Source organism: Clarias gariepinus, chromosome 19 (genome assembly GCF_024256425.1).
Source record: "Clarias gariepinus isolate MV-2021 ecotype Netherlands chromosome 19, CGAR_prim_01v2, whole genome shotgun sequence".
Taxonomy (NCBI): domain Eukaryota; kingdom Metazoa; phylum Chordata; class Actinopteri; order Siluriformes; family Clariidae; genus Clarias; species Clarias gariepinus.
This window is the reverse complement of record NC_071118.1, coordinates 6,860,378-6,878,626: the sequence shown is the minus strand read 5'-3', so window position 1 is coordinate 6,878,626 and position 18,249 is coordinate 6,860,378. Positions and strand designations below refer to the sequence as shown.

At 38.9% G+C, this 18,249-nt stretch overlaps 1 protein-coding gene across 1 annotated transcript in view; it reads left to right on the top strand.

Moving 5' to 3' along the window:
• LOC128507691 (neurexin-2-like) overlaps positions 1-18,249 on the top strand; it is a 93,002-nt gene that overhangs the window by 59,397 nt on the left and 15,356 nt on the right. Inside the window, exons 11-12 of the mRNA XM_053478754.1 lie at positions 3,386-3,559; positions 4,724-4,846. Of these exons, the coding sequence (XP_053334729.1) occupies positions 3,386-3,559; positions 4,724-4,846 (297 nt within the window). The remainder of the gene's footprint in view (positions 1-3,385; positions 3,560-4,723; positions 4,847-18,249) is intronic.

Below are 18,249 nucleotides of genomic sequence, written 5' to 3'. Positions count from 1 at the left end.
TTATGTACCAGGACATGGGATACATCCAAACCTATGTGTGGTTGGAAAATCTTCCATCATGGCTGGTGTAGCGACTGAGCCAGAATGCTTACAGGACCAGACTCATCTAATACTGGGGTAAAATCTTGGAATAAGCTTATGATGCTCTGCTGGATTTGGATCTGATGCTCATGGTTTCAGATGCCTTGTGTTTTGTGACGCAGAGTATTATCACGCCATCAAGGATGCACAGGTTCAGTAACAATAGTCACCAGTGGAATTCAAACGATTAATGATGATGATCGGTCCTAAACGACTCAATGTTTCCCAGGAAAACATTCACAGTAACATTCCCAACCACCACCAAACGCCTATGTCTATGGATTTAAGCTCTTTATCTTATCTTGCCCAACCATATTCCTGATGCAGAATAAATTATGTTTCATCAGGTTTCAAGAACCGTACAAAGCATTATTATAACCTGGACTATAACAACTTTGTGGAAGGAATCATGGGAAGAAATCCTTCATGCATGGTGTCCATGGTACAAGCTTCTGAAAACAGTGTTATGATCTAAGGTTGCATCAGGTGCTCAAGTCATTTTATGTGGCAGTAAAATGTCAAAAAGTCAGCTGACGACCTGGTTGTAGATCCATGGAGGTTTTTATTTTGAATTCCATAATTCTACTGGCATCTTTCAGGCCTTAAATTGTGGAAGAATAATTCTGGGAGCATGAGAGATCATTGTGACACACCGCAGAGTCCTGACCTCCATCCCATTGAGGGTCAACTGTATGCAACATCGCAGCATTTATTTCCATCCATAAATGCATTCATATTTGGTCGTATATCTTGTATTGATGATGAGAGACTCCATAAAGAATTTTCTAGCACATAACAAAGACTTTTAATGGGGTTCAAGAGAAGGTCAGGACTTTGTGGCGGCCCATTCATGTGTGAAAAAGATTGCTTATGCTCTTAAAAAAAATTAGATTTTACTAATTATGCAATAAAAGGCTTTGATGAATCAAAGTATTTGCCTAAAAAAAAAGAAAAAAACCCTTCCTTTTTTAAAATATAAATGTTCATGCCAACATCATTCTAAAAAAAATGTGGTGGTGTTGGATTGGTTGTGTAATTGAAGGACGTCCACTCTTGATGCTTGAGGTTTGAAATGGTCACACTTGTAGCAGGGTTGTGATCGTGTAGTCAGGTCTAGTGGTCATGGAGCACAGCTGAATACCTTGCCTTCCTTACGTAGTATTAACCAGCATCCATGTAACTCTGTCGCGCCCCATCGAATGGCTCCAGACACATGGACATGGATGTCATTTTTCCTATTCCAGTGCAACTCCTTCATCTGAAAGCAATTGATTTTCCTCCCACCCTGCAACAAAAGGGCCTCCGTGCTTCCCCGCTCCATTCATCCATCGGATGAGTATTGGGTGTATAATTGGATGTGTGTGATTGAAGTCTCCCCAATAGCCCTTCTATAACAGTGAGACACGTTGAGCTAATGGTGTGCCCACACTGTTTCCCATGACCTGCTCGGACTGTGAATCATTCTCCTGAGGTAGCTGACAGGACATTAATGTAGGCCTGCTTCAGTATCGGCTGCGAAAATGAGCAAATTCGTTTATGCCATATCTTCAAATAGAAATGTCTTTCCATGAATGTACAACTGAAGATTTTTTTTTTTGTGTGTGTGCAGGATGTGATATGAAATTTACCGTCTTATAATCCGTCTATTTCCTTCTGAACTATAGACAGTTTTTTCCGAGACTCAAGCTTTAATGGGCACAACAGAAAATCATTCAGGCGTTCATTGTGTGGTTATGAGTTTACATCCCAGTGATGCCACAGGAGTGAAGGAAGCCTGTATTGGGCGAGCTCTCTAGAGTAGGATGGATGGGATACCCCCACTCCCCTGTCCAGCGCTGTGACACTGGGTTCATGTATATGGAAGAGGGTAGACCTCTGGGTGTGTTTAAGCAGCACATCAAAAAAAAAAAGTCATAGTTGGCTTCGCCTCACTTGGATGGCCTCGGTTAACCTTTATCCTGACTGATCGTCAGCTTTCTGTAGGTACGTTGGAAAAAATGACTCGCAACATTAAAACTTATAAGCATCCAAACCGATTTAGTAACAGAGGCTAAGGAAGATTTCTGAAGTGAGCAAAACACCACACATTTGTAAGGAGCATATAAACAGAGCATGCAGTCATTGCTCTTTTATTTAGTCTTTGGCACATCGCGCTGTTGAAACTGTTATACTTACGTTTAATTATGAATACATGTGGCACGTTTGAATTTCACCAGTCTCTCCAAGAGCCGAACTCTCCACATTAACAGTCAGCAAATGCGCACTGAAAAAAAAAAAAAAAAACTCATTTACATCTTGCAGGCAGTTTATCAGAATGTTCACAAATTAGCAGTTTTGTGGATGCGACTCAAGTCATACAGTAAACGCCTGCTTATTTTTGGATTGCATGCATCATTTTGTTCTTTTTCTTTTTTTTTTTTTTTTTGGACAAACTCTGGTAATTGGAAATGTTTTTCAGATGAGAAGCATAGAAAATATAGAGGTCCTGTTTTTAGATATTTTTCGAAAATGTCTGAAGAATTTATTAAGAGGCTAGTAAATACAGAAAAAGTGCAAAATTATTCCGTCCTGCTGTTGGATCAGACTAAACTCTTTTAAAGGCACTTTAAATAATGGTCTAATTGGCCTTAGTCAATTTGGGGGCAAAAAAAAAAACAAAAAAACAAAAAAGAGCATGCTTCAGCATACAACCAGAGAACACAGTGGGCTGGAGAGTGCTGTATGTATTTCTCCTTGTCAGTTATAGCGCATAATTACCTGTCTTTCTGCCAAAGCTCAGTGCAATTGGATAGAAATTCCACTCACAAATAATGCCCCCTAAGCATGCTTTCCTCAGCCAGGTGATTAGAGACTCCTTCTCCATCTTTATCCATTTCCACAGGATGTAATTGCTAAGAATTAGGACCTTCGTAGCAACTCATTCTCATTCCGTTTTAGCTACTTATGTATGCAGTGTAACCGCGCTGCAGGTGTGTGTTTGTCTGCGGAAAATGATTTTCTCTTATTATTCTGAACACCAAAAATGAAAGTTATGGTCTGTCATCCGTCTGGAATTGACATCAAGTGATTACTACTGAAAACAACAGGCTTATCTTATCGTCTGAAAGGCCTAACCTGAAGAGCTCATTATCTTTTATACTGTATGATGAATGATTTTGTTTCTTTACCTTTTTTTCCCCCTTATCTTTATTATTATTATTATTATGTTTTTTTATATATCACACCTTAGTGGTTAGCACTGTCATTTTAAACCTCTAGGTTCTGTGTTCGATTCCTGCCTCAGGTCTTTTCTTCTTCTCTTTAGGAGAGCTGTACATTGGTGGCGTGGGGAAGAGTATGTACAACAGTCTGCCTAAGCTGATAGCATCTCGAGACGGGTATCAGGGCTGCCTGGCGTCTGTGGACCTCAACGGGAGGCTTCCGGACCTCATCAGTGACGCCCTACATAAAGTGGGCCAGGTGGAGAAAGGATGTGACTGTGAGTTTCTGATTCTCTTTGAATTAATTTTTTATTTTTTTTAAAGGATTTTCTATTCAAGGTGATCCTCTGTGAATCACCCACCCCATATATGATAACATGCGCTTCCTCTGAGACACATAAAGGACACAAAGACATGTCTTAGTGGCACGCTGATTAGGAGCAGGTGGAAGAAATAAAGTCCAATTCTGATACAGAACACATGGGTTGCACTTTGTTAAGAAGTTGCATACACAGCAGATGAGAAACATGGCAGCGTGTGTGTGTGTGTGTGTGTAGCTGTGCTCCATGGTTTTTATACATCTCAGTGCTGTTCTGCTTTAAGAAACCAAACCAAAAATACTCAGCTAACAGTGGTCCTGGGACTGACCCAGATGAATCGTTACGACAATTTGGGCATTCATAAAAATTAAATAAAATGAAAAAACAAAAAATTTCTATATTCTGTATATTGAGTGCTTATTGCATAACCACAGCCTATTATCCTTTAAACAGAAACAGGATAAAATACGTCATCCTCCTTGGCTAATCCCTTCAGATATGCAATAAAATGTAATAAAACAGTCCATTAAAAAATCATTACAAAGATTCTAATCAGCAGAGTAATAAACAATATTACCTAGTAATTTATAAACTAATTGTTGTTTTCTATAGAAAGATCCTTTCCTTATTTTCAGAACCTTGAGTACTAATAGCCAGACACCAAACTAGTTCGTCCCATGTGCCCGGTACTGATATGAGTCAGTAACTATTCCGTAATCAGTCATTGTTTTACGTAAACCGATGATTGATTGATTAACACTTCTTTGCTTCTTGCACTCGTTGTGTTTCCTGGGAATGAACCCCACCACCATGCACTGTTCACTACAGTATTACTGCACCCAGAGTACATTACACATACAGTACAGTACATACATCACCTACTGTAGGATTACTCGCAAAGGCATCTGTTACTGAATATTTCAACCACACAAACGAGGCATGAAAGACATGCATAAGTATGCATACTACTTGTGACAGATTTCGCATATCATAAACTACTTGTATTATCTCTTCCTGGACAACAATCGATGATCAATACTGCCCAGGTTGCTGATTTGTCCGCTCCTGTCCTCCTGTAGAACGTCCTGTATTCTCATATCAATGGTTCCTCTGTTCCTCCAGCTGGCCCGGGCACTACCTGCTCAGAGGACTCGTGCTCACACCAGGGTGTGTGTCTCCAGCAGTGGGAGGGCTTCACCTGCGACTGCACCATGACCACTTATGGCGGGCCGCGCTGCAGTGACCGTGAGTACCATTTTACACTCTCGAGTTCAAGAGCCCGGTGCTTGTTTAGCCTGAACCATGGAACCTTCTAATTAGCTGAACATAATAGGCTTGGGTTTCATGCACTTCACACGCCTTTAAATATTTGAGAGGCAAAATATGCTAATTAGGAGATTGAATTCACGTAGTGGGAAAATGAGGAGGAATCGTTTCGATCTCTTAGTAACCTGATAATGCAAAGAGCTGCTTTCTGGATTGTGTGTTACGCACTAATGATCCCATGAGCTTTGGTTACTTCTGTCCGCTCCTTAGTCTGTTTGTTTCTTTACGATAAAAGCATTCTCATGTTGTAATGAATGTGCAGTGACACGACAGTATATGTATGGTGGTTTGGTTATCTTGTCACGTTACAAGAACAATTCTCCTGATTCGAAAGGAAAAAGGAAACGATAGAATTTACCTTCAAAAATGCCCTGCAGGTGAGTGTTTATCCTAGTGTGTATGAGACATGTTTTTATACCTTTTGGGAATAAAATGATTCCAAATCAGGAACGACCACTGAATTAGAAGGTGTGTCCAAACTTTTGGATGACATAAGAAATGCAAAAAGAAATGTGTGTGGTGTATTATTAATTGTTACATCAATAGACGGTCCTCACAAGGAAGGTAAGCTGAGCGTTTCTATGTGTGTGTGTGTGTGTGTGTGCTTAAGTGTTTACCCCTGTTAGATCAACAAGCAAGGAAGCAGCAGGAAATTAATTGAGCTGTTAATGCTGTTTTTGTTTTCTGGTTAAAGACATTATTGGATGCTCTCTCCTTACCAACCTAAGAGTAATGTCACTATAATGGATGGTTCATACACACCGAACCCGTAGTGCTATCAGTTTTTTCGGTGTATACTGCTTCCCCAAGCATCCTGCAGAACAGCTCCTTGGGCCGAATGTGACCAAACTCCTAAATATCACCCTGTTTTTGGATGTCATTTCTCTTTCAATTAGTGTCAACACAAAGTCTTTGCCCTTTAGGCATTTAAAGATAATAGCTGATTTGCGCAGCTGCGTGCCTCGCATGGAACGCATAACAAGCAGCCGTGCGAGACGCCAAAGTGTCACATGTCTTGCGTACTAACATGACGTCTGGAAGATGAAGCAGCCGACCTGATTTACTGAGGTAGGGATATTATAGAGCGGCACTGTCGCCTTGAACCTCCAGGTTCCGGGTTCGATTCCCACCTTGAGTCTGTGTGCATGGGGTTTGCATGTTCTCACGTGCTTGGTGGGTTTTCTTCGAGAACTCCTGTCTCATGCCACAGTCTAAAAACATGCATGTTATGCTAATTGGCGTTCCCAAATAGCCCGTAGTGTTTAAGTGTTGGTGTGCCTTGAGATGGATTGGCACCCTTACATGGGCAAAGGTTTAAACTTGTTTTTAATTAAGAGGATTTGTTGTAAGGGGAAAGTTTTGCTCATGACGTGGGTGCAAAAGAATTTCCACAAACATTAGATGTACCATGGAACATAATGTTAGTAATTGTAAACAAGTGGGGAAAATGGGTTACTACAGTGATATTACAAAATGTGAAGTACAAAATGTCTCTTCAAAATTAGTGCAAGGACAAGAAGACAACTTATCATAGACAGTGTCAAGAGGAGCTGCAGGAAAATAGGGCAAGTACTGGTCACAATCACTCATTTTCCTCACATACAGGTTGAGTGGCTCAACCAATCAACCATGAAAAAAAAAATCGTCCTAAAACCATGTGGCACATTTTTATGGTCTGAAGAGGACACGGTAAATGTTTTTAGACACAAATCTAAACTTTCAATTCAATTCAATTTTATTTGTATAGCGCTTTTAACAATTGTCATTGTCGCAAAGTAGCTTTACACAATCAAAAGAATTATTTAAGTTTGTACGGAATGTGAATGTGTATTAATCAAAATGGTCAGTTTGTCCCAGATGAGAAAGCCAAGGGCGACAGTGGCAAGGAAAAACTCCCTGAGAAGCCAATAGAAAGAAACCTTGAGAGGAACCAGACTCAACAGGGAACCCATCCTCATCTGGGTGAAACAGAGAGCAGGAATTGATCTGCATTCATACTGTGTGTTAGGTGGCAGGCAGTTCAGTTGATGTTAATTGATGTTAATATGGAGTCCAGGTAGTTATTGGAGGCTCAGGTAGACTTGTAGGAAATTCCAGTCCTGAACTATCGAGCGACTGCAGCCAAGTCAAGTCCTCAGAGAAACAGCTGTCAACATCAGTCGAGGCCAGAACCGTCTTCATGGTAGAGTGAAACCGTCCCCAGACACTGGACGCATCCCAAAGAGAAGCGGGGCACCAACGATAAACGATATCTTTGGTGCAAAAACAAGTCTGCTTATCACTCAAAGACCACCATGCACACAGCAAAACATGGCGCGGGCAGCATCAAGTTTTAAGACTGCTTTTCTTTCTTCACCTGCCTCTGGGGCTCTGGTTATGATCGATGGAATCATGAGCAGCTCCAAATACCAAATCTGTTTAGGTAAAAAAAAAAAAAAAAATCACCTTTTAGCACAACAACAACAACAACCCACACCAGAAATCCAAATCATCAAAGCAATGTCTGCAGAAGGAGATCAACGTTTTAAAGCGGTTCAGATCTCAATCTTATTGAAAAACCTGTTGAATGACATGAACAGGACTGTAGTTATGCAACCAGCTTATTTTTAGTTATTTCTTCAGTTTTTCATTTGAATTTTGTTGGGTTCCATAAACACAAAAAGAATCACAAAAACCTGGCATTTTAACAACGATGTCTAGACTTTTAATATCCATTGTATGTAACATAGCAAAGGTTTAACCCGCTAGTGTACAGTGCAGAAGTGTCTCACGTTCGAAAGTTGGTTAATATAATCTGCTGGTAATAATTAAGACCATAGTTGCATTAACACTTTAAAAAAAAAAATAAAAATAAAAGAATGGAAATGCATGTTGGATTTATAAATATGCAGACGGGCCTATAGCTTTATGAATGATCTAATGTATGTTGTATTACTGTAAAAAATCTACTTGGAGGATCTGTTGTGCTGTGTGTAGTCTATACATTATGGGAAATGACATGTTGTTTGAAAAACTAGTTAATTAACCTTTTTAATGAAGCGTTCGGAGCACTAATCAAATCTTTGTAGAGTTTCGCTTTGTGTTTACTATTGAAAATTTGCACTGCATTGCAAATTGATTTAACAACTATTTAATATAAAATGTAATGTAATGCAAATGAATGTTTTGGTAATTAGAAGGTCGAGTAAAATTTATGCACCCATGTCATTTATGGTAGACAAAGAAAAACAATCACTGGTCATAACATGAGAAACTTTTGTCTGGTTTAAAAAAGAAAAAAGAAACAAACAAAAAGCAATTAAGGACTTTAAAACCTTCAACTCTATTAGGTGAGTATTAAAGGATGCTCTGAATATTTCTTTTACCAAAATGATAAATATTTTTTTTGTGTCAGGCGACACGGTGGCTTAGTGGTTACCCCTGTCACGTTGCACCACCAGGGTCTGGGTTTGATTCCCACCGCAAATCTGTGTGTGCATGGAGTTTGCATGCTCCTCCCGTGCTTAGTGGGTTTCCTCCTGGTTCTCCGGTTTCCTCCCACAGTCCAAAGACAAGCAGATTAGGCTAATTGATGTTTCTAAATTGCTCGTAGTGTGTGAATGAGTGTGTGCGTGTACAGAATGTGCCCTGTAATGGATTGGCACATCCTGGGGTGTACCCCGCCTAGTGCCCTAAGTCTCCTGTATACAGGATAAAGTGGTTAAATTAAGGATAAATTGTCTGTCACATCATTTCAGAGCTCTCAGTCCTCACTTCATGTTAATGTAAATTGTGAACGTTCAATAATATAAAATACAATTTATATGACATTCTGTTTTACTTAGTAAATGTACTGTATATATAGCACAGCATGTTTTTGACATCATTTTACCCATGTTTATTAAAGATGTCACTGAAAAAAAACTTAATCCAAAAAGGGTCAAAGCAGCACTTTCTGATTCTTTGTAAATTATTAAAGAACCGTTCCACTAATAGATATCAGCGTGTTGTTTGGCTCTAGGGGATTTATCCTAACTACTGCGCTATGAGGTTTAATGTAGTTCCTGAATAATTCATAGCAGTCACTGAATAATCTGCTTTGATGTGAATAACTGAATAGTAACGGAAGCAGTTAAGGGGTTAAAACAGAAGGAGGGGGAAACTTTTTTGGGGGGCTTGGGTGGTGTTGTCTGTGCTTCTGTCTCTGCGTGATTAATGTTTGAATCATGCTCCTTTTTCTGTCTTAATGAGCTGTGCAGTAATATGTAAGAAACATTAGTAAGAAATAGCACAATATTATTTACATGAACAGTCAATTAAAGTTCTGAAAAAGAAAAATATTATACAGTAACTTGTCTAATAGTCATGACCAGAGAAATTAACTTTATGTGACCAAATTTAGTTTTAAATATGTTTAAATATATAAACAACGCAATTGTAGCTTACTGGGGGCAAAATGATAATAATGATGATAATAATAATAATAATAATAATAATTATTATTATTATTATTATTATTGTTATTATTATTATTATTATTATAATTATGAATAATATCAGTATTATTATTATTATTATTATTATTATTATTATTATTGGTGGCAGTAATAGTAAAATCCTACCGTGATTCACTCACACACTGCGTTCTCTGCATGACAATCAACACTTTAATTGGTAAATGAGTGTTGGAGTTACAGACTGTATGATTATGACATCTATAAATACGACTCTCAAGTGAACATTATCATTAGCACGAATTAACTGGGAATATCACAGTGACGCATTATATGACTTGTTGTGCAGTAATAATGTGGCTGCATCTGGTAGAATAGCCAATATTTTCCAAAAGCTCATTTTGCAAATGTTCCCTGTACGTATGAATGAATGAAACATGTTGCTCTTTTTAAATTAGTAGAATTGTTCCCTCATGTATTAAGAATTCAGAATTCGAGTCAAACTGGGACGTATGATAAAATCTCTCTGAATGAAGGCATTAAATAAACGATTGACGTTTACAGAAGGACAGTACGGTGATGAGACTCTTAGACGCAGTAAAGCATTTGAGTGGTACAGATGTAGTAAAGGTGTATAAATGTGTAAATGCCTGATTCTTGAAAATCAACTGAAAACTTGTCATTAACTTTCCAAAACATTTGCCTGGGCTTGTCTTGCACTTGCAGAGGATGCACGCATGACAAAGCATGACAATGTACGACAACGTACGCCGGGTATGTGATCTAACTTCCGCGAGTGAACATGCGCAAACACATGTTCATATATTCAAATGTTTGTACAGAATTTAAGATACTTGCCTTATGCAGAGAAATAAAGGGAGTTTTTATTCCTACAGTATAACAGTGTTCTGTTATTTTGCCTCAGAAGTCCTGGTTTGACTTGAACACCTTTGTACTGTATATATACTATGGGGCTATGTAACTATATTTATATATTTGTGCTCAGCATATAAGAGAAAAAATGCTGTCGTATGTTCTTATAAATGTTGTGCAAAAAATTAGTTCAAATGTTTATTCTCGGGGAACATCTATTTTTTTTTTTTGTTTTATTCATACATTTTTTTTTTAAGTACACACACCCACACATGCATTAATCTAACACTGCTTGCATCTTCATCTTGTCAGTGATAGTGTTGTTATTGATTGGGCAATATTGAGTGAGATGATACTAAACCAATTGTAATGTAGCTTTAAGCCTCTACGGCCATTTATCTATGTTTCTGCTACACCTTCTATATAATACAGAGTGGATAAGAGAAACGAGGGAGATATACTGCACAGCTCATTAGCTTCTGCAGACAAACACAGCGTTTTTCTTGAAAGTAGCAAATACATCATCTCCTCTTTGGGATTTTCAAATCTATATTTATTTGCTTTTGGATTCCGCAGTAATAATGACAGGCAGAGAGCTGAGAAATAGTTCCATATATATATATATGTATATATATAGTATATGGTTTTTCATTTAATGTATCCATAAATGTTATAGTAGTTTAGAAACACTATGGAATATTTAGACCCATTCAATCTCTGAATCTCTCTGTAAGTAAAAAAAAAGGGGATAAAACAGGCAAAATTTAACTGAAGGCATTGAATTTGAACAAGGGTCAATCAAGCAAAGCATACAGTACTGTAACTAATGATTATTATAGTAAACGTGCACGGAATGTAGACGATGACTGCATTCGAGACGCTGTTGTTGCTTTTCTTACTGCTGTACTGTAGTTGTTGTTAAACTATTTGTCACATAGTAAATGAGTGCATTTTGCCCAGAGGAGGCCAGCTGACTAGACCTGATGTAAAATATTCAGACTCTGTTGTGTCTAATTAGAGCCAGTGTACGCTTTTATACTTTACATGTCATTTCCTAAAATTAGCCACTCCACATTCATCAGCCAAGGTTATACTAGCCTTCTGTCTGAAGGACACTCTGGGGGGTATGCTGAGACTGAGTGCATGTGTGTGTGTGTGTGTGTGTGTGTGTGTGTGTGTGTGTGTGTGTGTGTGTGTGTGTGTGTGTGTGTGTGTGTGTGTGAGTGCCGTTTCCTTCCCACAGTCAGCGTCCAGCCCCAGCCCTTGGTATTATATTAAATAGATGTGGTGATTGCATGTCTCCTGTTGTTCCTGGCAGTATCGGACCGCGGCCGCCTTTCTCCCAGAGCAGCTGCTCAGCCGTCTTTAGATTTCACACAGATTTCACATCGCTTTTCCACTCCGCGCTGAGCTTCCACAGCACTAATAATCATCGAGTCTGACTTCGGAGGGGGCAGCGTTATTTGATTACAGCTGACACAACAGCTTTGTTGATGCTCCCAGCTCCAGAATTAGGTTTACTTCACGCGGTTAAGTCTTAATTCTGAGGTTTGCATTTGAAATTTGCTCGAGATATGAGCAAAGCATTAGTGTTGGGATGTTGACCGGAATACAATTGTGCAATCGAACTAAAGGTCTTCATAGCAACCATATTATAGTGGAACCTTCTGCTTTAGTGTCCTGCATAGTAGCATAAACCTGTACAGAACATCTTTTTATTATAGCTATAGAGAGAGCGAGAGAGAGAGAAAGAGAGAGAGAGGGATATGATAGATGTATAATGTGTAATGTAGATGTAGATATGTGTAATGTGAAGACAGCTGTTTTGCCAGCACAAGGGGGATCTGTGCAGTATTAGGTGAGGACGGAGCAAGGTCGATTCCAAGGGCATCTGAGTGACTTGGAAAAGGCTATTTTATACGATTCAGTATGTTATGCTTTTAAGTGGACGCAGTATTTCTAGTGGCAATCTAAAGCAGTATAGTGTTTCTGCTCACCATGGTTGTAAAAAGTAAAAAGGAAATGGTTATTGTAAGCTTTAATTACTTAGCGCGCACACACACACACACACGCATTTTTGCCCACACATCCCAAGGGTACAGTGTCTCATTTCCACTCAAAGAACTGAATCCAAATTAACTGATCTTGTGTGACATGTATATATATCCTCTAGTAGGATAGTAATTAAAATAATAATAATAATAATAATAATAATAAAAAAATTTTGCATTCTTTCTAGACAAGTTTATGGTAGAACACTCCTTGTTTTGGACTTTTGTCTGCTTTGTTGCAGTTCAAGTATGTGACTCTTTAAACCAAAAAAAATCTGAATTCTTTTTTATTATTTTATATAAATTCTAATACTTGATTAAAGTTATTCATTTAAATTACATTATAAGCCTTTTATTATTCATAAAAATGAGCTACCTATAACCTTGGAACACTTACTCACTCACTCATCCATTCTCTATATGGTTTATGTCGTATATGGAGATGGCCAGCCTGGAGCCTATCCTAGTAACCCTAGGATAGGCTCCAGGCCGGCCATCTCCATATACGAGGACGGGGCACCAGATGGGTTACAGCCTGGAAAAGCACAAGGGCACAAGTACACACACTCACGAGCACATCACATGCGATTTGGAAATGCCAGTTAGCCTAATCAGCATGTCCTTGGCCTTGGTGAGGAAACCGGAGCACCTGGAGGAAACCCACCACACATGCAAACTCCAGACACACAAACCTGAGGGCAGGATTTCAACCAATATCCCGATCTTGCGCCAATGCGTCGCCTCTAGAGAAACATGGATTGATAATTATTATAATAACAGTAGTACAAAATATGAGTATTTTATATGCCTGTGTTATTTCTTGTTTACTACAAATTTTTTACAAACCCTAAAGCTGATATATACAAATTAATGAGAAAGTGAAAGATACCACTAAGAAGCCCACAGCGGCAGCACAAAAGATATACCATGTGGTTAAAAAAAAAAATAATAATAATAATAAATAAGTGATGATAATAATGGCAATGTAATAGTAATATTGATTGTATAGTTATAGCTATAGTAATATTTGTAATGATAGTAACAGTAAGTGTGTTTAATATAATGTCGTAAAACACCATTATTTGGTGCAGTGTTTATGTTATATTATTAAGGTGGGGTCATAAATTTAACTAGGTGGTGATTAGTTTTATTTCATTTGTTTCATTGATATGTACAGTAATAATAATTTTTTTTATTGATACTACTCCATGACCTCCAGTTATTTCGCATAGTTTTCTTTGCGCCGAGTGGAAGCTTTCTGCTGCTTCTTTTAATTCTCTTCATTTCTGAGGTGCATTTAAGCAGACAACGTCATGGGGAAGTGGGACGAGATGCTTTAGGAGAAGAAATAATTGACTAGTGACTTGTTGCAAAAAGTGTAACGACAGTTAATGGTTGGGTTACAGTTTCAGGCTCCTGAGATCAGATCTGAGGTTACGGTTTCTGCAGAGTTCTGCGTGTGCTACTGGATGCAGTGCTGTTTCAAGCCTGGTGAAAATGGGAGGTTTGTGTCAGGAAGGGGATCCAGCGCTTAATCCTTTGTCAAAGTTGTGTGCAGATCGGGTGTCGAGCACTCAACAGGAGCAGCCGAAAGCTTAACAACAACAACTTTATTCATTCATTAAATTACAGACAGGTTCTTCATTTTTTTAGGTTAAAACAAATAAACAAAACATAAAAATAAAAAAAAATAAAAAATTAGTTAATTAAAAACTATGATTTAATGATTTACAAACTGAGTGTGCAGCCTAGTTTGTGTCTGCAAACAGAGCTCTTTGAGCTCGTTAAATGGAGATAGTTGATGTCTACAGCTGTGTCTGGGTTGAGCATCATCCAGAACCAGTGCTTGCTCATCTTCTGTGAGCTGGCATGCCCAAACCTAAGTAAAATTGCATAATGATGTACAACCAATGCCACATAATGCGCTCTTTTAAACAGCTTTTACATACACCAATCAGCAAGAACATTACAACCACCTGCCTAATTTTATACTACCACAACAGCTGAGATCATCAAGGCATGGACTCCACAAAACCTCTGAAGGTGTACCTGGCTGCAAGATGTTAACAGCTGATTGACTTGTTTTTCCAGCACATCCCACAGATAGTAGATCAGATTGAGATCTGGGGAATGTGGAGGCCAAGTCAACACCCTGACTTCTTTGCCACGTTCCTCAAACAATTCCTGTATCCTTTTTGCAGTGTGACAAGACGCGTTATCCTACTGAAAGAAGCCACAGCTATTTAAAAATATTAGGTAGTATTTGTCAAAGTAACATCTACAGGACCCAAGATTTCCTAGCAGATTGTTGCCTAAAGCATCACACTGCCTCTGCTGACTTGTTTTTCTTCCAATAGTGCATCCTAGTGCCAATTTCTTCCCCAGGTAATCTGGATGTCGACATATTGTAAAAAAAAATGTGATTCATCAGAGCAGGCCACTTTCTTTCTTTCATTGCTTTATGGTCCATTTCCCATTGTAGGTGCTTTCGAGGTGGACATGGGTCAACATAAGCTGTGATGCACCGTGACACTTTGCAAATGGCACAAATTGCCATTTGCAATAGATGATGCTGTAGCCTCCCACAGCCAGGAGCCTTGAAAGAGCTGATTGGCTGAGCTTTCTCAGGTTCTCACGTCAATCACGGTTCTAGCCAACCATGGATTTCTGTGAGCTCATGCAACATAAGGAACGGATAGATAGCCTATCTGCATGAGTAAGCGGTTCAAAAAGATGCAGTTGGCTGGAGTCATGTGCCTCAAAGGAAACAGGTAATAGCCCTCGCCCTCCCTGAGTGGTTGTTGAAGTGTTGATTGGTGAGTGCCCTAATGATGGGTAGGAATTGGCTACAACTTAAAAACTAATTTGATTAAAAAAAGAAATAAACATTTTTGGGGTACCGTACTGTGACCATGTTGCCTTTCCAGTGGTTGTCCTAGAACACCTCACAAAACCTGCCAATTTTGAATTGTTCTGACCCAGCGGTCTAGCCACCACAAAAACCCTTTTCACAGTCATTCAAATTCTTAAACTTGTCCGTTTTTCCTGCTTCCAACATATCAACTGACTGTTCACTTGCTGCCTAACGTATTCCACCCCTCGGTAGGCGTTATTGTTATTAGATAGTCAATGTTGTTCACTTCACCTCCCAGTTGTTTTATTATATGGCTGACCAGTGAAATACTAAAGTAACCATGATACATTTTTGAGAAGCAGAGATCAGGCAAGATGTGACAATGATAGAAGCCTGAATCCCTCATGAGTGGCATTCTGTTAAATGCAATAGGTCACTAAGGGCGATTGATCAGAGTGATTGACTTTTCTCCTGATAGCATCATCTGATAGATTATCAGTTGTTTTACCCTTGAGGAATGCTTTCTTATTGAGGTGTTAATGAGCCTGTGAGGTACACTGGGCAAAAAAAGAGAGTAAATAAAATAACTTGAAGATCAGGTTCACAGTATAAAGCATATGAATATTTCAATATTGTGTTTGTGGAAATAGTGACAGATCAATTTGTAATATGGAAGTGATGTCATTCCCATAGAACCGTGTAGCATGCGGCTTCTTTTACTGAGCTATATTATGCAAGTTTAATATTTCCCTGAATTCCCATGAGATCTCAGATGTTCCAAATGTGATCCTATTTCATGAGGCTTGGAGGGAATCTTTGTTTGTTCGAAGTAAATACAGCACTCACCTTATAATAACCCAGGCTTCTCTTTCATTTCTGCTGGCTAGCGTTCAGGGAGCAAGCAAATGATTATCAGCTGCCTATCAGTCCGGTAGGATCCCCGTGGTGCCTGTAAATCGTGTTATTATGTATGCTCCAGGGTACCGTGCATGCCATGAGTTTGGTTTAATTCCTCTTCTATCACAGCAGATTGCCAAAGATCATTATTATTGCTCCTAATTTACGAGGTGGAGTCAACACTCCTGTTATGTTAAATTTTTGGTGGCTGCACTTCTTATCAGCGTCTTATCAGTGTTATTTCCGATCAAGGCTACTATCTTCCCAGGCACTGATGTTCAGGGGTGAGCATGTTACATCAGCTCATTTGTAACTGAGGTGTGAGCAAAATTGGATGCCCCGCTTGTGATTTGCATTAAAGAAAAGCAACGTGCAGTGATTGTTGTTGTTGTTGTTGTTGTTTTTGTTTTTTGGTGGTCTGAGGGTGTACCTGGTGCCGAAACAACTCACGGAAGAGCGTAAACAGAAGCGTTTGAAAATCTGAGACACAGAGTCATCACTACGAACCTGAGAGAGTACGGAACAGTAACATCTGCCAACCAAGAAAAAGTTCAAAAGTCAACCATCAGCTAGAAATTTAATGCTGAAGCCTAAACATTGGATTAAATCCAAGGGCTTTGTGATCTTACATGACAACGCACTGTCGACACTTGTTAAAACTTTGTTTTGAGATGTTAAAGCATCCTCCCTATAGTCCTGATCTCGCTCCATCAGACTTTCACCTGAAAGCAGCTGTACAAGAAAGAAGGTTCATTTATGATGAAGAAGTGAAGACAGCTGTGCATTCGTGGCTCGCAGCTCAGCCTAAAACATTTTTTTAATGAGGGAATATGAAGGTTTGTTAACAGATGGACAAAGTGTATTAAAAGTTAAAAACGTATGTTAATTTTAGTTAAAACAATTAAGATGAATTAAAATAAATTTTACAGACAGAATGTGGGTCATTTTTGACTCACCCTCGTGTTAGGAATCACACATCCTAATCCTACAGATAACAGTACCTGTTAATCCTTCACGAGACTTTCTGTTTGCCTTTGCTTCAAGTTTATCTATTTATTATCCAGTGTAGATTAGATAACACAGCCACCACAAAAAAAAAGGATCCTCTGTGCCGTCACTGCACTGCACAGCAATAAAAAAAAAAAAAAACAGTAATATGAATAGTAAACATAATCATCTCTTGGTTTTAGACAATGTTGAAGTGGGATTTTTGCCTGGTATCATGGCTGAGACATGAAGGAGTGGAGGCTGACAGAATCAGGGCAACTCTAAGCTGAGGTTTTCTTTTGCCTTGTGGCAGCTGCTCCCTCTCCTCTCAGCTCGTCCACATGCCTTTAACAGTCAGGCACGGAGGGAGTCTCTCGCAGTACAAAGGCAAATTAAACCGGTTGATGAGTTTTAAGCTCTCTCTCTTTGCATTAGCGTATTCCAAAACCTGGGTGGTATTGCGGTTTCTTGTATTAATATTACTACATTTTTTGACGCATCAAATCGATCATGCTTCTATGTCATAAACATGTGTTTTAGTGGATGCATCAGTACGGGTTCAAATCTCACGTATGCTCCGTGTACGCTGCATTGCACCAAGCTTGGTGGGTTTCCTCCAGGTACTTTTTTCACTATAGTCAAACGTTGCAAGCAGATTGCCAATTCCAAATTGTCCATAGTGTATGATTGGGTGTTTGAGTTTGTTTTTCAACCCTGATGGGTTGGCATTCAGGCCAGGGGGTACCATACCTTGTTCCCTGAATTCCTGGTATAAGGTCCAGACCCTACACTGGATAAGTGGTGGAGAAGATGAATGGATGGATGGGTGAGTCTCAGACATGTATGTCATTAAAGGACAGGAAGGTGTGACTGTGCCTTATTGGTGCATGAAATATTAGAGACTGCCTAATGATCTAATTATCCATAAAATATGGCCTGAAAAAGCTCATAGTTACTCCTATTAAAATCTACACATGTAAAAATGCAACTCAGTGCAAAGCAGAGTTCCTGTTAGCAATATGAAGACATAAAACAATTCATTTGCTTTTCATAGCTAATCAGTTTTGTTCTTGTTATCACTCATAGCAGCTTTACTGTACAAGCGTTACTCCTAAATAAAATCCCTTGTTAATGGGATCAATTAGGTTTTAGGATTAATATTAAGAACCTAATAACTTGAAGAAACTTGGCTTTGATGTCTAAGATATGCTGTTATACACAACAATC